Source organism: Notamacropus eugenii, chromosome 3 (assembly GCF_028372415.1).
Source record: "Notamacropus eugenii isolate mMacEug1 chromosome 3, mMacEug1.pri_v2, whole genome shotgun sequence".
Taxonomy (NCBI): Eukaryota; Metazoa; Chordata; class Mammalia; order Diprotodontia; family Macropodidae; genus Notamacropus; species Notamacropus eugenii.
Genome location: NC_092874.1, coordinates 295,348,261 through 295,373,039, shown reverse-complemented (window position 1 = coordinate 295,373,039; position 24,779 = coordinate 295,348,261). Strand labels below are relative to the sequence as shown.

Here is a 24,779-nt window from a genome sequence, read left to right as displayed (position 1 = left end):
AACCTAAGGAAGCACACTTCCGGGAGAGTCCGCCATGATGAGAGTGGCGGAAGTGACTCGATTTTCAACATGCTTTTCCCCTCCAGCTTCCCAGGTGAGAGCCTGAGATACGGTAATGTTGCTTTATTGCTTTTTGTGTCAGCAGAGGATAACAAACCAATAGTTATCCAATGCAAGAAAACCCTAGTCTGACACACCCAATATGGAGGGCCCTCCTCCAGGCCGACCACCCCGTTCCAGCGTATTAGTAAACGCAGACGGAGGTCTCCGAAAAAGCGTGTTTAGGTGTTTAAGCTGCGCCTGCTTCTATCACAGGGGATCCAGACCCAAATAAGGGATATGAATTGAGCGCTTGGAAGCATTTCATGGCTCTTGTTTATCCCCTTCAATGAACAGAATGGAGAGATGAGTTTCTAGCCCTTCCCTTGGAGGCTATAGAGATTGGAACAGGCGATAGACACGGACAGCCCGGACGCAGGCGGAGGTGGAGCGTCGGAGGGGTGGGGCGGGACAGAAAAGCGTTGATGACGCATGCGTTCTACGCTAGGATCTGCGCAGAATCCCCGAGTTCTAACAGCGTTTCCCAGCCTGTGAGGAAAGAGGGCCTTATTCCTCAGGACACTAGTCTGAGAGACATGGACCAAGATGCTTTGGGAAGAGGGCGTCTGGTTCCTTGGGAGTCTGGCTTGAAGTACATGTCCCATAGTGCTCCTGGGCCAGGGAGGGCTATGCCTTACAAAGTGATGGGGAACCTGCTTTAGTAGGGTTCCCCCCCATATATCCCATAATGCTTCAGGGCTAGGGAAGACGAGGCTGGCAACATATCCCATGATGCTTAAGCGTGGAGCGGGGGAGGGGAGAGCTTGTGTCCAAACAACATATCCCATGATGCTTTGAGACATCCTTATTTGGGCGGGGAGGCACCAGGTTTAAAAAGTCCCGGGAGCCCCCGCCCACATCCCCTCCCCCCATTTCCGGGACTTTGCCCAGGGGACCTTATTGTTTCCATCTGAGTCAGAGGCTTCTTCTCTGCTCGTGCAGTTTGTCCCTCTTGGACCTGAGTTCGAATTCTGCACCTTGGCCGGTGTCTCGCTCTGTGACTCCTGGGTAAGATGCTTCCCTCCGGGCCTCAGTTTCCCTTTCTGTGACATAAGTGAGGAGGACGCCGAGGTCTCTTCCAGCTCCACACCGACCCCCTGAATCGCTTCCGCTCTCCGGGCCTGGACTAGGCAGCCTCTGAGAGTGACCCTGCATCTTCTCCCTGCAGCCCACCCCGGCGCCAGCTGTTGGACACGTGCTCCCTGAGGGCAGGAGCTGCCTGTTTGTTTTATATTATTTTACGAGTTATATAAACAGTATTATAAATGTAGAGCATATAAATAACATGACATGGCACACAGTGGGCGTCTACTAAATGCTCATGGCTTAGCCCCGGTACTCCCGCTCCCCTTCGCCTTACAGTCTGCCCCTTCCCCCCTCCCACGTGCTCCAGAAGGCCCTTGTCCTGGCTTTTTAGAGCCGAAGGGTGGGCTTCCTTTCGGACCGGCCCTTCACCTCTGGCTTCATCAGCCTGACCTCCCGGCTCAACCTCTTTTCATTTAGATTGAGGTTGGTTAAAAACTTTTTAAGGAGCTCACCCCACAAGAAACTCTGAATTATCCTTCTTGGGTCCCCTAGTCCAGCGCTGGTGATGTACATATTAAAAAAAATGCAAAATGTTGGGGCTCTCAGCCGTTGTGGCCTCCCTCTGGCCAACTAAGTGTTTTCCCTTTCATTTCCTCTCAGTTCTCAGCCTGTGACTCAGAAGCCCACCAGACTGGTCACCTCCAGGCGCCTGGTGCCCCTTGTAGGTAAGAGATCTTTTGATATCTGTCAGGGGGGTTTCAGGCTTAAGCTGCCTGTCAGACTAGATCCTCAAACAGGCTTAGAGCATTTCCTTTAGGAATTGGCTTATAAACCACTTTTCAAGTGCCTGTGGCTGTATCTTGGCTGTATCTGTAACCGCCTTTTACATGACATGTTGCAGCCACTAACACCCTGACAAGGATCTTTCTCCTTTCCTTTGGTCAGAGTCCTGCCCAGGGACCAGGGCTCCCAAGAAGTCTTTTGTCTTTGGGCAACAAGTTGAGTGTGTGGCCCCACTCTGCTCTCCTCTCCAGATATAGGGTATGGATGTGCCACCCAGAATAGCACACCTGTTGACTCTTGGTACCTGTGGTAGTTCCACAAATCCCGTGGTCAGCCTTCCTGGGTTCCCTTCTGGCCCGCTGAAAGGGATGAAATCAATGTCCTTTCCCCACACTGTATATTCCAGCTGATTTAACGCATGCAACCTTGTTCTGTGTTCATATAGAGAATGGTTGAGAGTTAATTTTGTTTGGACAGAACAGGGTAACCAGGTATCCTCGAGACAGGACATTATCCCAGCTGAGTATTAAACCTGGTTCCTGATGATCTGTAAAGGCTCCAGCCCAGAGAGCTGTGGATCAGGGTTCAGGAGGGATTGGTGAGGGCTGAGGGCTAGTTGCCCAACGTTCAGGTGAATTTGAGATGGACTGTTTGTTGGACAGGTAGGAGGAGCCTCCAGAATGGGGAATCTCATGACTAAGGATGAGAGAGGAGCCATTCCAAAGGAAGGAACTCCAGCATTTTATATGTACACCCACTACCAGCCTAAGTGCTGCAGGTTTCTGCTTGACTGGAGTAGGCTCACGAGAGGTCAGAAGTACTCTCTGTGGTTTCCACAAGAAGGATCATTTGACTTGAGTAAAATAATGCACCTGAAGGAGGTCCTAGAATCTCGTGGCTCTAAAGTCGGGCGAGGCCAGTGGAAAGCATTCATTGATTGGCAGACAGAAGCTTCTCGAAGGCACCAGGCTGCTCAGGAGCAGCATCATAGGGATTCCATTGAGAAACTGGAAGACAGGATTCGAGCTTTTGAGTCTTTGAATCACCCTCCACCAAAACAGGAGATGCAGGGGGATGGTCAGGGGCCCTTGAGTTCTCATGAAACTCCCCAACCTCCAGCTCCAGTCACTGCCCCTCCAGCGCCAGCTCAGACTCCAGCTGCTACCTCTCCAGTGCCAGCTCCAGCTGCTATCCCTGCAATGCCAGCTCAGGCTCCAGTTGCTACCCCTCCAGTGCCAGCTCAGGCTCCAGCTGCTACCCCTCCAGTGCCAGCTCAGGCTCCAGCTGCTACCCCTCCAGTGCCAGCTCAGGCTCCAGCTGTTACCTCTCCAGTGCCAGCTCAGGCTCCAGCTGCTTTTCCTACAGTGCCAGCTCAGGCTCCAGCTGCTACTCCTCCAGTGCCAGCTCAGGCTCCAGCTGTTACCCCTCCAGTGCCAGCTCAGGCTCCAGCTGTTACTCCTGCAGTGCCAGTTCATGCTCCAGCTGCTGCCCCTCCAGCGCCAGCTCAGGCTCCACCCACTGCCTCTTCCTTTCCTTTAACTCCCCCTCCTTCCTTTACCCCAACACCTTTTGTAACCTTAGATGCAGAAGATTCTTGGATCTATACTCGCAGGCATAGAGTAGTAGAGTACCCAGAGTGGAGAAGTAATTCAGGTGACTGTACTACTTTTAGGCATGAGGATTTGTATGACCTTGCTATCAAGCTCTCCGACATTGAGCAAGAACCAGTAGAGTTTAAGAATCAGCTGAGTTTTATTATTCATGTTTTGAAGCCCACCTGGGCAGATATGAATAGACTGTTGACAATTGTGCTGCCCACAAAGGTCAGACAGCGCCTCTTTGATATGGCTCTCTGGCCCATGGATGATCCTGGAGAAGGGCCGTACTTGGTTTGGCTCTGGCGGTCTTTACTGAATGCTATCCTGCTGGTCTGCCCCAGAAAATCTGATTGGGGGAAAATTATATCCTGTAAGCAAAAAATAAATGAGCAGCCACATGTGTATTTAAATCGCTTTACAAAAGTCTTTGAGGAGCATTCTGGCATTGAGGACCCAGACAGTGGTGCCACCCAGGGGATGGCCCTCGCTTTTGTTCAAGGCCTCCTTCCCCAAGTTCAAAAACAGCTGCGTACTTTTTGTGTGGGGTGGGAAGAAAAATGTGTCCATGAATTGGCACCTCTAGCTCACTACTACTGGCAGCTGGAGCAGGAGAGGAAGATGATTGTCTGGAGAGGCCCTAGGAAACGACGTCCTAAGAAGTCTTTTGACCCTTCTGCATGCTTTTACTGTAAACAGCTTGGTCATTGGATAAGAGAGTGCCCTTATCGGTTAAAACGCCAACACCAGCTTAGCTAACTGGCATATCCCTTCAGGATCGCCAGAGGGACAGTCACTCCTTAAGGCCCCGACTGGAGTGGGGCATCCAAGCCCATTCTCTGAGATATGACTCCTCATCAGGAGAATTGTTTTCTGTCTTCTTTTGTAATTTCACCTTCTGCCTTAAATGCCTAAACTCTGGGGAAGAACTTTCTGTTCCAAGATTTTAATAATGCCTAGTCCAAGGACTAGTGGTGAAGGTGCTCTTTGTAGCCCCTTGGTGCCTGGAGATAACAGATTTTGTACCTCTCCTAAGCAGAGGAACAAAGGATTAAAAAGCCTTGACTTGTCAACCCTTTCAGCCAGAATCTGTGAGACCTTGAAAGCAGAAACTGCTCTCTAGGCATGAGAGAGATGTGTTTCTTGCAGACTAAAAAAAAAAAAAAAAAAAGGAACACTTCTGGACTACCTTGAGGGGAAGGGTTTTGACCTGTTCCTGTGCTTCACCCTTACCTTGGAAACACTTGTTTTTGGCCTTAATTGTAGATTGTGGGTCTTTGTGTAATGAGGAGGGCCTTTTGAAATTGTTGATACCCCTTGCCTATGATCTGTGTCCTCAAAGGGATCCATAGGAAAGGGGGTTGTTGCTAGATCAGCAGCCTGGTATATAAGGGCCTATCTGGCATGTCTGGTACTCATCCCAGATGACTGACCCATTCTGGGCTTACCCTTGATCATATTTAATATAAAATTTTGGAATAATCTCTTTGTTCTCTCTGAAGCAAATTCAGAGAGTTCCTCTTCCTGTGTCAACAAAAGCCAGATAGGGCTGACTTGGCATTCCTTAAGAGACCTTTAACCTAAGATACTTTTTCTGAATAATGGGACATTTTCCATATCTTACTATTTTGTGGACATATACTATGTTATGGCATGTTAATGGTAAAGAAAACACAGACATCTTGGGTCGTAATTTCTATTTGAAACTTTGTCAAACTGTTATCTTATTGTATTTACAACCTATGCAACTAAGAAATTCCTTTCTAATGGTCTGCTTAATCACTTATGGAGACCATAAATCTGAAGGACACAGAACACCTTCTTTGTCCTAAAACAGATTTAAGACTGGCCAGTTTTTGTATCAGCAGTCAGATAATATCGGGCTCCATAGGATTATGTAACCATTACTTTAGGGGGAATGAATTGAATAATAAAACGTATGCATTTAGCCTGTTGCCTTTTGTTTAACCGAACTTTCAGATCAACATCCTGTTGGATTGCTGGAAAGGGATGGGAGCTGCCTGACTCCATTGGTCACCTTCTCCCCAGCCTCCTGCCTGTGGGTCACTAATCTGGCTGGCTCTTCCATCCCTTGAACAATGTGGAGTTCCAAGGCACCACTTAACTATTTAGCAAAAATCACAGCATGTGTCTGGGATCAGATAGACTGGAAGGGGTGTTTTCTTGTTCTGTAATACTTGTGGGAAATCATTCTGTAACTTTCTGACCCAGAGCTGCCACTAATGATTCATTATTATCACCATGATGGCCTGGTTCCTTATCTTACAGTAAATTCTTCAAGTATTGTAGGAAAACAACTAAATGCCTTATATCATTAGTGTCTGTACCCTGAAATCCACATGGATACGGGTCAAGGGATGGAAAAGCCCCTCTTTTAAGTTAAAATTTATTTTTTAATCAACAAAAATCCACCTTTTCTCCCTCCCTCCACCCCCCCCCCCCCCATTAAGAAAGAACGAAAAGTAAAAACTTTGTTCCATACTATGTGTAGTCAAGGAAAACCGATTCCTACATTGGTCATGTCCACCACCCGAAACTTTTGGTAAGAGCCAGTTTTGTTTCTTCCCCCACAATAACATACACACGTTTGATTGAATCTTTGTGCCATCGCCTGGAGTCATGAAGTATAAGCAAAGAAGATAATGGTGAGTGTTGGCCCGTGTATCTGTTATTATTTCTGCTGTTCTCCTCCTTCTGCCATCCTGAACGCCAGTCCTTTCCCAGGCATTCAGTGATCATCAATCACACTTGTAAAGACTGTGGGAGATGCAGCTGAGCAGCTATCATGTTATCAGTAATGGCACTCTCTGAGTTCTTCTCCTGCCAGTGTACCCAGTAGGGTGTTTGTACTGAAGAATTTTGAAACTGCAAGTGCCACACTCTTCCTGCATGAACATCAATGATTGCTGTTGCCTGCTGGATGATAGATATGGATATAATTCCTCTGTGACTTAGTGAGGTTTTAATTATGTGAAAGTTCCCCCCCCACCATGTAGGTCAGTGCTTGTAGGTAATCAAAGGGGGGACGCTGAAGGCTTTAAAGCAAAGCGTTTGGGAAGTGGACATTAAGAACGTTGGCCTTGGCATCTTTCAGAAACAAACAAGCTTCTTAGGGGACTTGGTTGGCCACTCGCCTGTCCAGTTTTCTTTTTTGCTTTTATCCCTAAATTAGCAAACTAGATGATGTTTATAAAGGGCTTTGCATAGTGCCTGGTACATCGTTGGTGCTTAATAAATCCATGTTTCCTTCTTTCCTTCCTTTCCTCCCTAAATTGTTGGGAAGATCTCATGTTTCTACAACTGTGATAAGGCTCAAGTCAGCCCAAGTGAAGGAGTCTGGAGGTTTGGGGGGTACCCTGGTCCCTATGGGAAACAGACATTGCCTCCTAAGAGAAAAAAAGAAGTAGGGAAGCCTGGTCCCTGAATCCCGTTAAGCCACTCCTTTAGAACCCTGGGACCTTGAAAGGAGCCCTTTCCTTCCCCACCTCCCCCACCTTTCCTCCTGTGGGCCTGTAAGCCCTTACAGTCTCTGATAGCGCAGGGATACCCAGCTCCAGACAGACCTGAAGAGCTTCTCATCTCCACCTGTCCCAAGACCTAGTCACGAACCTCCTTCTACATCCCTAAGGACCCTTGGACCTCACCATCTGCTTTGCCATTGCGAACTGGGGACTTGGGGGTATTTAATTTATCCTGTAGTTGAACTGTCTTGTCTTTTCTAATTAGAAATCAAGAATCTGTCTCAATTTTCTTTTTTTGCATCCCCAGATCTTGTTAGGTAGTAACTTAATAAAGGCATTTTCATTTGGATCTTTCACTCAGTAAAGTACGTAGCTTCTTTCAGCTTTATCTTGTGTGGTCTGTTTCTTTCTCCCTTGGCTGTAGCCAGCTGTAATTTTTACAATTTATCCATTTAAAGGGTAGTGGCTGCCATGTGTGGCAAGGAATGTGACCAGGAGGATCTGATCAGCCTTTCTCCATCATTTTCTCTGAACCCCAAAGATTAATGTTGATTCATTTGGAAAAGGAGCCAGGCACTTAACTACTGGCCTCTGCCTTTAAACCCACAGCATCCCCTGAGGTGACTTTTCTTTGGAAACAAGAAATGACTGTCCCAAGTGCTGGCTCTTTAACCCTCTCAGACTGTCTGCTAAGATGTATGAAGGAATTAGATAAATCTGCGTACTTTGAGTTTTTGAGAAACACCTGCTCCCCAGATAAGTAACTTCTGAGACCAAGGAAACAGCCACAATGTTGTGTACGTAGAGATAGACCCTCTGACTATATTTGATTTTCCTTTTTGCTGGCAACAACTGATTCTCTTCAGGAGGCCTTTGCTATCCTAGACATTGCCTGTTCAAACAGTATATTCTTTTAAAAAAAATTTATTTTTAGTTTACAACATTTAGTCCACAAGCTTTTGAGTTTTAAATTTTCTCCTCTCCCCCCCGCCAAGGCGGCATGCAATCTGACATAGGCTCTATGTATGTATTCATATTAAACATTTTTTCTCATTAGTCACATTGCAAAAACAAATGAAAATCAATGGGATGAACCACGAGAAAGAAGAAATAAAACAAAAAAGAGGAGAGAACAAATAGTTTGCTTCCAACTGCATTCAGAGTCCATAATTCTTTCTCTGGATGCAGATAGCCTTTTGGAGTTGTCTTAGAACCTTGCATTGCTGAAGTTAGAAGTGAGCCCACCTAACAAGCCCCTAACGGTGAGAAATATGCTCACCTTAAATAAAGAACAATACCTGTTGTGAAATCAGGAAAGCTTTTATTAATGTATACGTCCATTTCCCCTGAATGGACAGGTAGCTACCCCAGTAAGGTTACGGGAGGACTACAACATGCGCAGACTTTGGATCTCCTGAGGTGTCGTTCCCTCGTCACGTGACTCCACCTTCTCCTCTCTGATAGGCCTTTCTCACACAGCGCCTTGGGCCTGCACGTTAGTTTCTGACCTCTAACCTGTCCATGCTAGGACATGACACTTACCACCTAGGAATGTGGACAACAGAACTTTCTTACTTCCCACACTGAGAAGGGCCAAGTCTATCAAAGTCAGTCAGCGCACGATGTGATGTGGCTGTTGTATACAATGTTTCTCCTGGTTCTGCTCCCCTCACTCAGCATCAATTCATATAAATTCTTCCAGGTTTTTCTGAAGTCCACCTGCTCATCATTTCTGATAGCCTCTCCAGTCCTCCTGATGAAGATCTGGTCACTGGATTCAGATGGCTCAGGAGGAGAAGTGAGGCTGGTGACCTGCATAGCCCTCCCTCACTCAAAACAAAGTCAAGTGCAAGTCATGTCGTTATTTCTCTGATGGCACGGTCTTCTTTGGCAACGAAGGACGAACACAGTAGCACAACTTGTTCAGTCATTTCCCATGTTATGGGGATCCCCTCAATTTCCAATTCTTTGACACCACAAAAAGAGCAGCTATAAATATTTTTGTATATGTGGGTACTTTTCCCATTTCTATAATCCCTTTGGGATACAGCCCTAGAAGTAGTATTGCTGGGACAAAGGGTATGTACGCTTTTATAGCCCTTTGGGCGTAGTACCAGATTGCTCTCCAGGATGACTGGATCAGTTCACAACTCCGCCAATGATGCCAATTTTCCCACATCTTTCCCCGCATTTATAATTTTCCTGTTTTGTCATGTTAGCTAATCTGACAGGTGTGGTGTACCTAAGAGTTGTTTGATCGGCATTTCTCTAATCAATGGTGATTTGGAGCATTTTTTCATAAGACTATAGATATCGTTAATTTCTTCCTTTATCGAGAACTTTGTAATTTTCCGAAGGCTGTCTGTCTCCTGGTTGGCGGAGCCCCCGGTAGCGCCAGCCTTTTTATTATCGGACTTATTCTCAAAGGCTTCATCAACAAATACACTTTTTGACGATCCCGGATGCAGCCAGAGGACTTCACAGACTCCAAGTTTTGTCTCTAAAGATTTCAGAAGCAGACAGGCGGGGGAGGGGAGCAGGGAAGCTCCCGGGCCTGTCTTACCTGGGGCCGTAGGTGTTCGATCTTCTTTCGGCTTGGGAGAAGTGGGGGAGGGGAGAAGAGGCTTGTAAAAATAAAAATGGCAGATAATTTGGAAAAAATGCAAACTATGATTCTGAGAACGGATCATGATGGTCTTTGGATGATTTGGCAGAATTTAATTGCCTCGGAAAATTAGAAGCAAAAACGAGTCTGGAGGGTGGGGGGTTGAGAAGGTGCTATTATTCCCATTTTAGAGTTGGGGAAACTGAGGCAGAGGTTAAGGCACGTGCTTGGGTCACGCTGCTGGTGTCTGAGGCTGGATTTGAAGAGAGAGACCGAGTTACCTGATGAATAAACATGAGCCTGGACGATACGTTTCAATTTATGCTAATGTGCACACGCTCTAAAATGTTTGTTCTGATGGGCGACTTAAGCCTCCCGCCGGCAGGGGGCGCCACTTGTTCCCGCCCCCACTCCGACCCCGGCTTTTCACAGTTCAAAAGTCCCTCACCTCGAAGGTGCGTTCTGTCCTCTCTACTCCCGCCTTCTTTTCAAGCGCATGCGCTCTGAGGCCTTCTCCCCAAGGGATCTAGTAGAACCTCTTTCCCACGGGCGGAAGCTTAGTTTTTTTTCTCACGTCCGCAAGGTAAGCTCATAAAAATACCAAAAAATCTTGTCAAGGTTTAAATTTTTTATTGAAAGAATCCCATTTTGCACTCCCTGTTTTCTTTTGTGATTGGTTGCGGGAGTCTGGCACTGATTGGCTGAGACATAGCGGCTCCATGGGGAGGAGTCTCAAGCAGGGTGATTTGATTGGCCCTAGGGGAGAGTGGAACGCCTCCTTATCTGACTGGACTGTGAAGGTGCCCGTCGGATTCGTACCACCAATCCACATTCTTAAACCTAGTTTTCTCGGCCTCATTGGCTCCGGCTTCTTGGTAATAGCAGACTCTGATTGGTCCAAGAGGCTGCTCCTCCGAGTCTGAGGGCCCTAACGGAGAAGGCCTCTCCGCCCTCGTTGCTGTCGGCGGGGCGGGCGCCTAAGGCAGGACGGAACGAGGTTGACGTGACGTCGACGCTGACGCTACGGCGGCGGCGGCGGCTGTGGCGGGGGCCAGGGTGGGCGCGGTTGCCATGGCAGCCCCAGGCGGAGCCCCGGGAGTCTCCGGGGCCGAGGGCGGCGCGGGGCCCGAGGGCAGCTTCTCGTTCGGCGGCTTCGCGGCGGTGCTGGGTGGCCTGGGCCCAGCGGTCCCGGCTCCGGCCTCGGCGCCGCTGCGGCTCCTGCACGAGCTGTGGCAGCGCGACCCCGGCCCCGATGCCGGGGCTGAGCTGAGCGGCAAGCTGCGGCCCTGCCGCCTGCGGCGTGCGGCTCGGCCACACCGGCGCCTGGGGCCCACGGGCCGGGAGGTGCACGGTGAGCGGGGCCGGGGGTGGGAGGAGCCCCCCCAGGACCTCGGGAGCAGGGGGAGGGAGGAGCCCCCCAGGACCCTGAGAGCAGGGGGAGGGAGGAGACCCCCAGGACCTCGGGAGCAGGGGGAGGGAGGAGACCCCCAGGACCCTAGGAGCAGAGATAGGGGGGAGACCCCCAGGAGCAGGGGGAGGGAGGAGCCCCCCAGGAGCAGGGGGAGGGAGGAGCCCCCCAGGACCTCGGGAGCAGGGGGAGGGAGGAGCCCCCCAGGACCCTGGGAGCAGAGATAGGGGGGAGACCCCCAGGAGCAGGGGGAGGGAGGAGCCCCCCAGGACCTCGGGAGCAGGGGGAGGGAGGAGACCCCCAGGACCCCGGGAGCAGGGGGAGGGAGGAGCCCCCCAGGACCCCGGGAGCAGGGGGAGGGAGGAGCCCCCCAGGACCTCGGGAGCAGGGGGAGGGAGGAGACCCCCCCCAGGACCCCGGGAGCCCCACAGGACCCCGGGAGCAGGGGGAGGGAGGAGACCCCCAGGAGCAGGGGGAGGGAGGAGCCCCCAGGACCCTGGGAGCAGAGATAGGGAGGAGCCCCCCCAGGACCTCAGGAGCAGGGGGAGGGAGGAGCCCCCAGGACCCTGGGAGCAGAGATAGGGAGGAGCCCCCCCAGGACCTCAGGAGCAGGGGGAGGGAGGAGACCCCCAGGACCCCAGGAGCTGAAGGAGGGAGGAGCCCCCAGGATCTCTGGGATAGGCAGAGGGAAGACCCTTCCTCCCCAGGCATCCAGTGTGAAGACTTCACTCCCTCCCCAGTCCTAGGCTCTGAGGTCAGACAGAGGGGAGGACATCTATTTCTAGCCCCCAGGCAGCATTCATAAGCCAAATCCCCAGAAGACAAGCCTCCCCACCTCTCCCCTCTTAGCCACCTGGGGTTTGCCAAGGTGATACCAGAGGCCAGGATCTGTCAAGATCACTCTTCTCTCTCCTTCCAGAGCTAGCAGAGACCAAAGGGGGAAGGACCTTCTTCAGTCCCACCAGGAGTCTGCCCTTGGGTCATCTTCTCTTACCCTCCCAAAGACCAATCACCCACCAGAGGAATACTTTGGGGTTGGCCAGAGATAGACACGCCCCTCCCACCTCTCAGCCATCAGTGTTTGACCAGAGGGATGCCCCCCTCCCACTTCAGCTTCTGGGGGTCCAGGGGGAACATCAGCAGTCCTCTTTAAACCAGGAGGATGTGGCAGACAGGCAGCCCCCCCAGGCTTCCTCTTGAGACCTTGTCTTGCCTCACCCCCCCCACCACTCCCCCCAGTAACAACCAAGAGAATCATCCAGGGAGCTGCATGGAACCTCTATTATCTGATTCCCTTCCTGCTACAGAGAAGGAAGTCCATGCTCAGAGATAGGATTTGAACTCAGCTGCTTGGACAGTACCCTTTTCACTACATCCAAATGCTTCATGATAAGATTTCACATTTCTATATCCCCTCAAAAGCCCTATTAACCAGGTGGCCTGAGTCTTTTTGTCCCCATTTTAGAAATGAGGAAACTGGGGCCAAGAGAGGTCTGGTCACTTGCTCCGGGACCTATGACTGATAAGATCTAGATCCACAGTTTGAATCTATGTCTCCTGGCAGGTTTGCCTTAACCATCCCCTGTGGCATCAGAGTTCTGACCCAGGAATCCCCAGCAGTATTTGTCTGTGAGATGTGTTTGGGGGATGCTCTGGGATATTGAGCACTGGAGGTCAGAGATCTCGAGGTCTCAGGATTTCTGGGAAAATAACCATGGGAGACCCACAGAGGGGTTACCGAGAAGCCAGGTGACTCCTCCCCTAAAGAAAGGCAAGAGTTTAGGACGTCAGTGATTTGGAAGAACCAGCATCTAGTTGTCTTTTGTGTCCTGGCTCTTCCCCTAGCTTGGGTAGTCCTTCTGGGCTGGGAGAGACAATTGTTTCTGGTAAGAAACAATGCCCCTGCTGCCCCTTCTGAGGACATTTTATTTTTACACTGGTTGTCTCTGATTCTCTTGTCAGTGCTGAAAAGACTTCGGGAATCAGCCAATGCCAATGACTTAGAAACAGGTGAGTTTTCACAGAGCTGTCTGCACACCTTCAGGGATCCTGGGAGTCTCTGGAGGAGAAGGAGGAAGAGGCCTGGGCAGCTCGAAAAAGGTAGATGAGGAAGAGCCTGATGTTGTTCCTTTGAGAAACAGGAAACCTCTGGAGGGAGGCAAACTTATTGTTCACCAGTGTGCTGGCTCTGTGTGGTCCTGTGGGTGAGGGTGCAAGGGTCACCGGTCCTGACCACTGCCTAGGGATGAGGTGGGGAGTGGGGGGTCTCTCCAAGCCTCCTTGTAGGCAGGACCACAATTCCACGAATGTCTCCTCCTCCTCCACCTTCTAGCAGAAGAAAGCAAGTGATGGTAATAAGTCGCTTCTAACTCGTTAAAAGTGCAGGAATCTTTACCTACCCTGGCTCACTGGAGTCTCCCCACCAGCCTGGGAGGTGGAGGCTCCAGTGGGGATTTTCCTGACTGGAGAGGAAGAAGGAAAGGGCAGAGGCAGCCAGCCCCCCTTGTTGTCTGTCAGGGCATCAGAAGCTGCTGGACCAGAGAGATGAGGGGAATACACTGTCCTGCAGTCCTGTGGCTTCCAAGCTGGGAGAATGACAGAAGTAGTCATTGTACACACCCGAAGGGTGAAACAGCTAGGCCCAGGCCACACATAGCCAGGATCAGGGCTAGAAACTCAGAGACCCTGCTGGAGAATTCAGACTTTGGTGGCACAGGTCTTAAACAGTGAAAAATCCTTCTTTTAATTAAGGCAAGGGTCCAAACCAAAGAATTCCCTATTCCTGATAAAGTTCTCCAGTGTTCTGCTTTAGTTAAACAAGGTCCCACAGCAAGGGGAGGGGACCCTCAAACCCAAGTCTCTAAGAGAGCACTGGACTTTGAGTTGGGAAGATCTGACTTTAGATTGTGCCCCCAGCTTATGAGTTGTGTGGCCTTCAAGCCCTTTGAGTCTCAATGTCTGCATCTGTAAAATGGGGGCAGTTCTGGAGTGACTTTTGGGAGGGTTGGTGTGACATTCAGAGAGGTCATTCTTGTACATTATATCAAAAACTGCAAAGCTTGAAATCGAGAGACACTGAAAGAGTGGGTAGAGGCCCCCCCATGTCTGGAGCTCCTTGAACAAATTGGGGTGGAGATTAATCATCCTTGCAGGCTGGGCCTGTTGCAGGAAGTGGTTAGAATCCCATGAGATGTTTCTGATTGAGTGTAATTCAAATTTGAAAAACAGCCGCCGAGCAGGGATCCTTATTCCTTTTCTCCTGATTAGGGAAGGTCTGACACGACTGGCTGATAACACATAAAATATTCTGTGCTGCTAGTCTTCCACTCTTTTGTTATCAGGGAGGAGATGCCCCTCATTGAGAAAACTGAGGCACAGAGAGGGAGAAGGATATGTCTAAGACAGTTGTGCTTCCCTCCTGAGTTGGGTTGAGGTGGAACTGGTCCTGAGTCTGCAGGAATGCTTGGCTTCTGTATGTGTTACCAGCATTTTACAACAAACAGCTATACTTCTGGCTGCCTTTTTAGTCACCCCAAAGATGATGGGGCCTCCAAATTTAATAGTCCCTGTCCTCCATACACAGATGAATTTGGCAAAAAAACCACCCACCCCAGTTGGGGATGGATTGGAGGAGATGCCTGCTGGGCTGGGCCAAGGGCTTGAAAGGCCTTTGGGTTCAAGCTTCAGCCACGTCCCCTTCCCTTCCCTAAAACTGGAGTTTTCTTGGTGCTCTGGGCATGTAGCTTTTAAGCTGCATCTCTATCAGCAAGTATTGGTCAGAATAAGTGGGTTTTAGGTTTTTTGGTTAAGATGAAATAGCAGAAAATGCCTCTTTCCTGGCTTCAGTGAAGCAGGAAGGATGGCATGCAGACTGCAGAACTTGGGGAAGGGAGCAGACAGATGCTGGGGGAGGCCCTTCTGTGCTTAGCTCTGTACCTTTCACATGGGAAGCTGACCGATTACTGCCCTTGGTGCAGCAAGCCTTGCCACCACCCACCGCCCCCCTTCTAGATGAGGCCTTGGGCTCAGAGAGTGTGGGAAGACTATTGGGGAGGCCCAGCTGCCTCCCTGCCTTTGGAGGACTAGTAGGATCAGCAGGGAAGGGAGAAGAGAAAGCAATTAAGGACCTGCCTGTACCTGGCACTGTGCTGAGTACTTTCCACATTTGAACTCCCATAGCTAAGCATTAAATTATGCAGCACCAGCTATCAGTGCTGTAGAATTGAGCAGAGGAAGGAACCCATTGGAGACCAGAGCAGTCACAGAAGGCTTCAGAGATGCTAAACTTTTGAAGCCACCACTGAAAAGTGTTGGCAGGGTTTGTGTAGGTGGGGGATGTTCAGTTCTGAAGTGCCAAGCCAGAGGTTGTAGGTGTGGGTGCAGGCTCTCCTCCCGTTAGCCACCGCACTCCCCGAAGTCTATTGTCTTCTTTCCTTGGGCAGAGGTGGCTGGCACATGGCTTAACAAAGGGTTTTTCCATTGGTTCATTCATTCACTTCCCCATCTTAGAATCCTTCATCTCCTCCCATGAAAAGCTGTCCTGAGGCTCCCTGCCACTCAGTGCCCATCCCCCTGGAATGACTGCTTGTGTAGTTTGTGCTTCATTTTCTACGTGGGGCTCATGTAAGCTCCTCAAGGGCTGGGGCAGCCCTGTTTTTGTACAGTGCTTGGTGTGTGGTAGACCTTGAATAGATGGCTGTCCAGTGATTGAGGCTGTTCACAAGGAGGAAAGCAAAGATCTCATGCTCTCTGCCCTGGCCAGACTGTGTTGGGAGTGTGGGGCTCCCTTCTAGGCACCACAGTTTACAAAAGATACTGACAGTATTAAACACCTACTATGTGCCAGAGTCCAGGCTTGGCACTGGGAACACAAGGGCTCAGAATGAGAGTCCCTGCCCTCTGGGAGCGAATCATGATCCATCCAGAGAAGGCAAAATTGGTACAAGCTCTGTAATGATATTGGCAGCATATACTAGGTACGTTAAAGTATGCAGAGTGTTTTATCAGCACTATCTCATTTGGTGTTATTGTCATGCCTATTTTACAGATGAGGAACCTGAGACTGAGAAAGTCACTGAGTTAGTCTGGGCATGATTTAAATTTGGGTCTTTCTTACTGCAAGGCCAGCGCTGTGTCTACTGGGTGCCTAGTTGCAAGGGAGTTTGGGGGTGAAGGCAGTAGTATGGGGTAAGTCAGAACAGGCTGAGCTTTGAAGGAAGTTTGGAAGAAGCTGGAGAACACGCAAGATGGTGAAAATTCTTGAATTCATTTCGTAGGCTTGGAAGAACCGAGCCCATTTAGCCACGAGGTCAGAGGGCTGAGGGGAGGTTGATCCACAGCTGGTTTGGGGTAGGGGGAGCTGCAGAGACCAGGCCAGACTGGGCATGAGAATGAGAGCTGGTCAGGCTTCCTGGCCCCGGAGGTCTTTCCTGTGTCATTGGCCAGGGCTTGGACTGGCCCTTGGAGCTTTGCCCACCCGTCTGGAGCATCTGCTGTCACTTGGCTGGCTTATTAATGCCCCATCTCTCTTTATGTCTTCCTTGGTGATTTCAGCCGAATTCCTGGGAAGTGCTAGAGTGGGGCTTGTCCTGGACATGGGGATGTGTCCAGGTCCCTGTTCTGCCTAAGTGGGCCAGTTCTGAAGCCCAAAAGCTCACTCAGAGTGAGAGCCTTCCAGGGCAAGTCTTGAGCTGTGCTAGGGTAGGTCAAAGCTCCCTGGATGGAGAATGTGATGTTGGATCAGAGTTGAGGGCTTGGTGCTGGCCAAGGTGCTGAGGACTCCTGTGCCCCCTTCTCACTGCTTTCCCAGCTCAGCCTTGGGCTTTTGGCGGTCACAGACAGGGCCAGGGAGGAATGCTTCTGGGCTGGAGCAGCCATTCCCCTTCTCCCTGCGCCTAGTGCTTAGCTAACACTCTCCTTCTCCTTTCCTTCTCCTTGGCCCTTGGTGGCGTCAGTGCAGCAGCTGCTGGAAGATGGGGTTGATCCTTGTGCAGCAGATGACAAAGGCCGCACAGCCCTGCACTTTGCATCCTGCAATGGCAGTGACCAGATTGGTGAGTCCCTAAGGCTGGAGCAGGGCTGGTGGGATGGGCAACTTCTCACAGAAAAGAGGGGGAGGGAGAGGAGGAGGAGGAGGAGGAAGCAGGGGCAGGACCCAGTGCTTGTGCAGTGGGGGAGGGCAGTCTGGATTTCATCTCAGTGTGCTCTCCACTAGGAGATGCCCCTTAGCATTGAGCATATTTGTGAGCTGGAAACATGTGTTACATCAATCAGTTAATGAATTGGACTGGGGCTGGGGCCAGATTGTCCTGGGGTCTTTGTGGAAATCAGAACCCCTGGGCTTTCCTCTTGGCTTTGTCTCTAATGACCCTGTCACCTTGGGCAAGTCTTGTAACTTCTCAGGGCCTCAGTTTTCCCTTCTGTGAACTGAATGCATTGGACTTGAGGAATGGCCAAGGTTTCTTTCCTCCTGGTTAGCTGTGATTCTACGGCTCAGTTGTCCCTCCCAGCCATGCTGTCCCATCCCCACCTGTCAGGGAGGTGACCCTCACCTGGAGTAAATCTTGAAGCTGCTGGCCCCAGCTTTGCTTGGTCCACCCCCAGCCTCTGCCTTGGGCTTCCAAATGCCTGGTTCACCCTGTCACTAGAATTGTGACCCAGCCCCTACCCCCCCTACCCCCACCAGAGGAAGGCCTCACACCTTCTTCTCCATCTTAAGAGTTTTTCCCTTGACTCTCAGGAGGCTCATGTTAGTGAAAGGGCTTTCAGGTCTGTGGGCCTCCCCGGGGGAGGGGTCACAAGTACTGAGTGGTTTCTTCCTCCCCCATCCTGTTTACATGTTAAAGGCTTATTTCATCTTTGAAAAGTGCTTTGAAAAGTACATTGAACAGAGAAGAATTTCACTTAGCTGCACAGCTGCATGGTCTGCCATTGACCTGTATGCTCCACACATTTCCCATTTCCTTGGGCACCAGAGAGAGCCAGAAGCATTCTTAGCCATCAAGCTATTCCTTTGCTTGAAGCCTCTTATGTGCCAGTTGCTTCTAAACTCTTGTCAAGAGCATCCCAGGTACCTCCCTAGGGGCTCCCTTTATGCTCCCTTCCCCTTGGGAGCTGAATGGTGGCCAGGGAAATTTGATGGCCTTTGTCTTCAGACTGGAACTGTCTCTGGAATTGGGACTTTGGAAGTCTCTGCCTGAAAAGGAAAGAACTGACGTGGATGAGCTAACCTTAGCTCCTGAGCTGGGGAGAACCTCAGAGGCCAACTCTGAGGGTTCTGGCCCTTCTTTTAGAGTTGAGGAAGCAGGCTCAGAGATCAGGCCCCAGAGCTGGAATTAGAACTCAAATCCAACAGCTCCAGTGTGCCCCTTTGCTGCCCATGGGCAAGGGCAGGGTGGAGGAGGAGGGGAGGGCAGGGCAGGGCAGGGCAGGAGGGGCCCAGCTCCTAGAGCCTTCTTTGCATTGTCTTTGCAGTGCAGCTTCTCCTGGACCATGGTGCTGATCCCAACCAGAGAGATGGGCTGGGGAACACACCTCTGCATTTGGGTATGTACCAACACCAGGTAGTGGGAGTCAGGGCTGATGTTCTGTGTCTGAATAGCCGCCATGTCTGCCTTCATCCCAGCTCCCTGGTGCTCTCTTAGTGGTGCCTGGGCTCAGTGGACCTTCAGAACCATCATCTGGCGCTGAGATAGCAGGAGAATCCCCTTTCTCACCCCCAGCTCACATCAGCATCTAACTAAGGAAGCTACTGAACCCCCTTCTTGCAGAGAGAAGTCTGCACTCCAGTGCTGCTGACTTTGCCTGATCACTAATAATTTAAGTTTCTGAATGGGTGTGACTTTGTAGGGTGACCTGTAGGCAGTGGGGTCTCGGGCTCACATACCCAGGAAGGTGAGGACCCTTCCCTACCACAGCACCCAGGACCATTTGTTTGATGGTTTCCTGATGTGTCCCTCATCTCCCTCACAGCTGCCTGCACCAACCATGTTCCTGTCATCACCACGCTGCTCCGAGGAGGTAAGGTATTTTTAAGCTTACCTAACTATTCCTGCTGCCCCACGCCACCTCTCTGTGTTCCTTTCTTCTATCTCTTTCTTCCCTTCTTTCTTCCCCAGGGGCCCGGGTGGATGCCCTGGACCGGGCTGGCAGGACCCCCTTGCACCTTGCCAAGTCAAAGCTGAATATTCTGCAAGAGGGGCACTCCCAGTGCTTGGAAGCTGTCCGGCTGGAGGTGAAACAGGTGAGGGCGGCCCTCAGTTCCACCATGTGTGCTCAAGAAGAGCTGAGAGAACAAGGCTTGTGGAGGTGATGGGTGTTGTGGGAGAACTGCAGGGTCCATTGCTCATGGGAGCTAACTGTGCTGAGAGAGGGTCAGGAGACCAGACCAAAGTTTCTACTCTGTCTGGGCCCAACTGGAGGGTTCATCAAGGCTGTGTCAGAGAGACAAAAGCAGTGATGTTTGGGCTTAGACCTGTCCGAGAGAGGGAAGTGCTCACACATCTCTTGGAGGGAGAAGCCAGGCTTGGCCAGGCTTGGCCAGTGGAGATCAGCTAAGGAGACTTTACAGTGGGCTAATGGAGGGGGACAAGAGGCACTGCCCAGAGATGGCTGAGGAGTTGGCACATCAGTGAATAGAGAGGGGGTATGTGGGGACATTCCCATGCTAAGAGAAGGGTCTCCTGATGGACACCTGGTAAGAAAGGCCCCAGGTAGCCAGAGTAGGCCCTCTGGAGCCCAGGAGGAGAGGAGCAGGCTGGGAGGGAGAAGAGCTGCTACTTTCTGGGGTCCAGACAGGGTGCCAGTGCTCACCCCATGTGTGCAGCATCACAGAGGAGAAAACTGAGGCCTGGAGAGGCTGTACAGGCTTGGCCCCTGGATAACCATGCTGCCTACCTTGTGCGAGGCATTGTGCTGAGCGCTCTACAGGTGTGATCTTGTGATCTTCAGGATGACCCTGGGAGCCAGGGACACTGAATCCCTGACTCCAGGCTTGTGGTGCCCTCTGGTTGCCCAAGGGTCCCCAACTCTTAGTGAGGGTGAGTCAGGGGCTGTATTGTTGGGAGGAGGGGCCTCTGAGCCTCCCTTGGTCCTTCTGTGCCGCTGCTTGGCCTCAGAGACCTCCCTGACCCTGCCCAGGGGTGTGAACTTCTCACTGTTGCCTTCTGTGGTAGGTGCCTTGGGCCATGAGAATGATGGGCACAGCCCAGTTTGACATTGATACTTTTACAGTGTCAAAAAGCAAGTTCCTTAAAACAAACCATGAACAGTGCAAAGGCTGTGACCCTGTTTGGAGTCATAGGGCACAAAGTGAAGGGCCTGCAGTCAGATCCAACCTCAGACACTGGGCCAGTCACTTCACCTCTGCCTCAGTTTCCCCAACGAGAAAATGGAGATAATAACAGCCCCTTCCTCCTAGGGCTCTTGAGGCTCAAAGGAGTGTGTTTGTCAATCTCTTCATGTATTTTAAATTGAAGCCAATGATCAGTTTCTAAACCAGGTCACTTGGGGGCCACAGCCTTTTCTTCCATGCTTGGTTGTCTCTGTCTGTGGGCCAAGGGCCCTTTCCTTTGTCCCTATCGGCCTGCAGACTTGTTGAGGTTCTGCAGCCTCACCAGCCCCGGCCCTCACCTGCCCCCCCCTCCACTGTTGTTGTAGATCATACAGATGCTCAGGGAGTACCTAGAGCGGCTGGGGCAGCAGGAGCAGCGGGATCGGCTGGATGACCTTTGCACCCGCCTCCAAATGACAAGCACCAAAGAGCAGGTGAGGGTCAGGGCCAGGCCCACCAGCCTGGAGGGCACACCTGTGACAGGGGCTGCCTTTACTGGACAGCCCGCTGTAGCCAGCCCCCTTCTGGGCATGGGGGACGAGGAGAAGGCCTCCTGGTTCCATGCCAGGTGGAGGGAGGGCTTCCTGGAGCTCTGGCCTGGAGCCGTGGGGAAGGTCTGCTCATCCACCATACACTCTCCTGTGGCTTTTCTCCCTGGCCTTTGATAGTCCAATGAGTTCACTGAGGCTTATCAATTCTGACAGGTGGACGAGGTGACTGACCTCCTGGCCAGTTTCACATCGCTCAGCCTGCAGATGCAGAAGCTGGAGAAGAGGTAGCCCAGAGAGAGGACCCTGCCACCCCTCCTCGACCTTTGCCCAGCTTCCATCATCCCCATTTCAGGAGGAGGAGAGATGCCAGCCCATCCTGCTGCTCTTCCCCCAATCCCCCCTGCTGGTGCCTGAGGGTCCCTCCTTTGGTATCTGTCACCAGACCCCAACACTCCCCCCAACCCCAACTGGGCTGATGCTATTGGCCTTGTGCTGGACAGTGGCCAACCCTGGCAGCCGGAACCTCAGCGTGGGGGTTTCCAGACCCCTTTCTCCCTCCTTTCCTGAACACAGATGGGAATAGATGGGCCTAACCCCCTCCCGCCATTCTCTCTTAGGAGCTTTTCACCAGCAAGGATTCAAATGCATCTCTTTGAGGCTTGCTGCTGTGAGCAGAGAAGGCTGGGTGGGTAGGGAGCCCCTTTTCAGAAGACAAAGAGGTTCTGGAGGTAAACAAATCACACCTTTCATGGGTGCTTAAACCTCAGACTTGACACCTCAGTGGATTGTGCTAAACTGACTGAGGATTTTCTTTGGAGGTGGGAGGTTCTTGGTGGGGCCAGCAATTTGTGAGGCTGTGGTCTGTCTAGTGAGGGGGAGACTTTGAACCAAAACATTGGATCCAAAGTTGTTGGAAGTGTTTGGTTTGACCCTCGCTGGTCTCCCTTTGTGGGCAGGGCTGGAGCCTCTGAGGGAAGGCCCGGGGAGAAGCTGTCTCCCTTCTGGGACTGGACAGAGAGCCCTGAGGGGGTTTCCTGTTGAAGACTCAAGGCCCTCCTACAGGGCTCTGTCACTGCCTCTCCCCTTCATACCATGGTCTTGGACACTCTGGGAAGACAGACCTGTGAGCCCTGATTGTCTCTCTTTTCCTCCCCCTACTTCCATATTTGACCCAAATTACCAGCTTGAATTTGTCAGGGGTGGGGCAGGTCATTTACCAGGCTCTGCTCCCGGATGCTCCCCTGAGCCCATGGGGGAGGAGCTGGGACTTGGGAGCCTCTGGGAGGGGAGAACAAAACCCAAAGTGATGGCATTGCAGACTGTAGAGCCAGGGCTGCGTCCATGAGGCAGGAGGGAATTGGCCAAGGAGGTGGCAAGAGCTTGCTCTCCTGGTGCTGGAGGCCTGGCCAGCAGCTCTAGGGTCCCAGGGGCCCCAGGGCAGTTGAGGGCTGCCTCGTTCACCCTCGGTGTATGGCCAGTGCATTAAAGGGGAACAGGATCCATGTGGGGGACAAGGGCTGGTGGACTTCTAGTCCCCTTGTCCCCCAGACCCTGTTCCCATTGCCTGTGATGGGGCCTGGGCCCTAAGCAGGGAAGTCAGCAAAGCCTCCATTCTGCCATTTATTATCTGAGCCCTGTAGACCAGAGCCAGATCCAGCCTGCCTTAATGTGTGCAGCAGGTCCTCACCACCCAACAGGGAGGGGGCCAGAGCAGGGATGATCTATTCCTATCATGGACCACCAAACTGTCTTAGAGGAAGTGAGGTCACACAGACTGAAAACAAGTTTTCCAGCCTTTGAGTCCAGAGCCCTTCGCACACCTCCTCCATGCTGTGTGTGATGTCTGTAGAACCCAGAGAAGAACCAGGTGAGACCCCCACACCCTAGGCAAGGTCCACTCCAGAGGCCAGGCATTGAGGAGACAACTCTTGTCATCAGCTACCACTGTGGTGAGAGCCCGCTATTCTGGGCCCCTAGGCCCACCCCCTGTCCCCCTGCCGAGTGCTGCGGGGCTGAGAGGCTTTTCATGGGCTGTCCTCCCCCTTGTTCTTTCCTGGGAACATGGAGATCCCCACCCACGATTTCCTCCAGGTGAATATGTCCCAACAAGCTGGGCCTCCTCTCGGTCTGTGTGTGTCAGCCTGTGGTTGATGGGGACCTCCCTTAAAGCCACAGTCACAAGCCACTCACTGGGTCAGACTGGGGAGAGCTGGGAGGGTGAGGGAGAAGCCTGGGGAAGGGCGAGAGCCAGTTTTCCCCATAAAGGGCTCCTTCTTTAAGCCTTCATTGTCACAAGGACAAGCTGACCCAGAAAATGTGTTAGGGAGAGTAGGATTTCTTGTTTAGTGTGTGTGGATTTGCCAAAAGTCAGTGACCAATGCCCCGATAGCCCCCTAAGGTGGCTACCCCCTGCTACCCTGGGCACCTTCCCCACATCGGTCTACCCCAGGGTTGCAGAATTGGAGCAGTTAAAAGCTCCAAGGACAGCCAGGGCTGAGGGGAATCTTCCAGAATGTTGGTCACCCTCACCTTTCACCTCCCATGTTCCCAAGAAGCAGTCAGCAGCCTTGGATGAATCAAAGGAAACGTGTGAATCTGATGTGTGGAGCACTGTGCTGAGTGCTGGGGATGGAGATAGAAAAGCCAGACTGGGTGAGGCAGCCTGGAGTGGGCAGGGGCAGATCAGGTGGTCAGGTCTCTGAAGGCCATTTTCACCAACAACTGAAGCAGGGCCAGGGCTTTGGTGATCAGAGCTCTCCTTTCTGGGTCTTCTGTAGCTGTGGCTGCAGCCATTTTGGGGCAGCTTCCCGGAATCCCAGAAGCGAGCACTGGACTGGTAACGTGGTCATTCCCAAGGCTCTTGGCTCTGACTCCTGGGCTTGTCTCCATCAGGATCTGAGGGCATGTGATCAGGCTTGTGGGGGTGGTAGCCTGGCCCCTGCTGCCTCCTGTCTCTCTTGGTACTCTACTGCTTGGATGGTGCTGGGTGGGGAGGGCTGGCTTCCTCTCTCCAGGGGATGTCCCCAGGGGGCCAAAAACTCCCCTGTATACCTGTGTGTAGGAACACCTGCTGCCAAGTGCCCAAGCCAAGGTGACCAAGGGAGCAGCACCTCAGGGGGGCTACCCCTCACCATTAGCATCAGAGCCAGGTCTCACTCCAGTCTTGGGCTCCCAGAGCAGCAAGCTTCCTCCTCAGGCCACACTGCCTTTCCCAGGGGAGACAAACCAATGACCGAAATCCCCTGGTGTGAGATGAGGGACTAAGGGTGGCAGGGACAGCATGTGCTGCCCCACCGCTAGGCCTGGAAATTTCCATGGGGCTCACCTGAGGGCTGGCATCCACAGCCTCCAGGCAGCCTTCCCTGGCGTGCACATAGACATCCCTTCTAGATAAAAGTGCTGACTGGCCACCTCCTCCAGAGATGGCCTCTACATTGCCCAGGTCATCTTTCTGTTTCCTACCTGTGTCCGTGTTGGCTTTGCCCTTATTAAAATAAAAGCTGTTTGTGCAAGAACTGTGTTGGTTTCTCATTGGGTTGTGCCCTGTGGCTGGCCCAGGCCAGGCACCCTGCACAGCAGGGGTTTCTAATGTTTGTGGGACTGCATGGGGTTGGATTGGAAGAGAGATCTAGGAGCTCCAGGCCTTGGGGAGCCTCAGACTGCTCATCGAGCCTAAAGTTGGTAAGAGGAGGCTCAGGAAGCAGAGGGTCTTCTTGCTCCCTGAAGGAAGGCTTTCTCCAAGAGGTGGGATTCTAGTTGGGTCTCAAAAGGGTTGGGTCGGGTCAGAATAGCTGAGGTGAACCTCTCCAGGCATGATTTGGTAGAGTTAGGAGTCTGGCCCCCATCTACGGTGTGTCACAGTCAGGAGCACCTTGTTAGGTGACTTTGGGCAAGTCACAAGCTCATCTATAAAAAGGGGCCACGGAACTGAATCTTCTAAGAATCTATGAGCACCATCT

The 24,779-nt window shown here is 51.8% G+C and overlaps 2 protein-coding genes across 6 annotated transcripts; both read left to right on the top strand.

Moving 5' to 3' along the window:
* The first annotated feature begins 6 nt into the window (after positions 1–6).
* LOC140534708 (uncharacterized) lies at positions 7–7,367 on the top strand. Of its 5 annotated transcripts, none has more exons than XM_072656047.1 (5): positions 13–94; positions 397–691; positions 1,042–1,107; positions 1,786–1,850; positions 5,484–7,367. In XM_072656047.1, the coding sequence occupies exons 1-5, from the start codon at positions 70–72 to the stop codon at positions 5,597–5,599; spliced, it is 567 nt and encodes a 188-aa protein (XP_072512148.1). In that variant the 5' UTR covers positions 13–69; the 3' UTR covers positions 5,600–7,367. The 5 variants fall into 5 exon arrangements, with proteins under 5 accessions (XP_072512146.1, XP_072512148.1, XP_072512149.1 ...); XM_072656048.1 differs by having other exon boundaries at positions 2,571–7,367; XM_072656045.1 differs by lacking the exons at positions 397–691; positions 1,042–1,107 and having other exon boundaries at positions 7–94; positions 2,571–7,367.
* A 3,159-nt stretch (positions 7,368–10,526) lies between these two features.
* ANKRD54 (ankyrin repeat domain 54) lies at positions 10,527–24,335 on the top strand. The gene is made up of 8 exons (XM_072656049.1): positions 10,527–10,941; positions 12,961–13,008; positions 16,953–17,051; positions 18,472–18,543; positions 18,970–19,017; positions 19,116–19,240; positions 20,656–20,763; positions 21,034–24,335. The coding sequence occupies exons 1-8, from the start codon at positions 10,662–10,664 to the stop codon at positions 21,106–21,108; spliced, it is 855 nt and encodes a 284-aa protein (XP_072512150.1). The 5' UTR covers positions 10,527–10,661; the 3' UTR covers positions 21,109–24,335.
* The last annotated feature ends 444 nt before the right edge of the window (positions 24,336–24,779 follow it).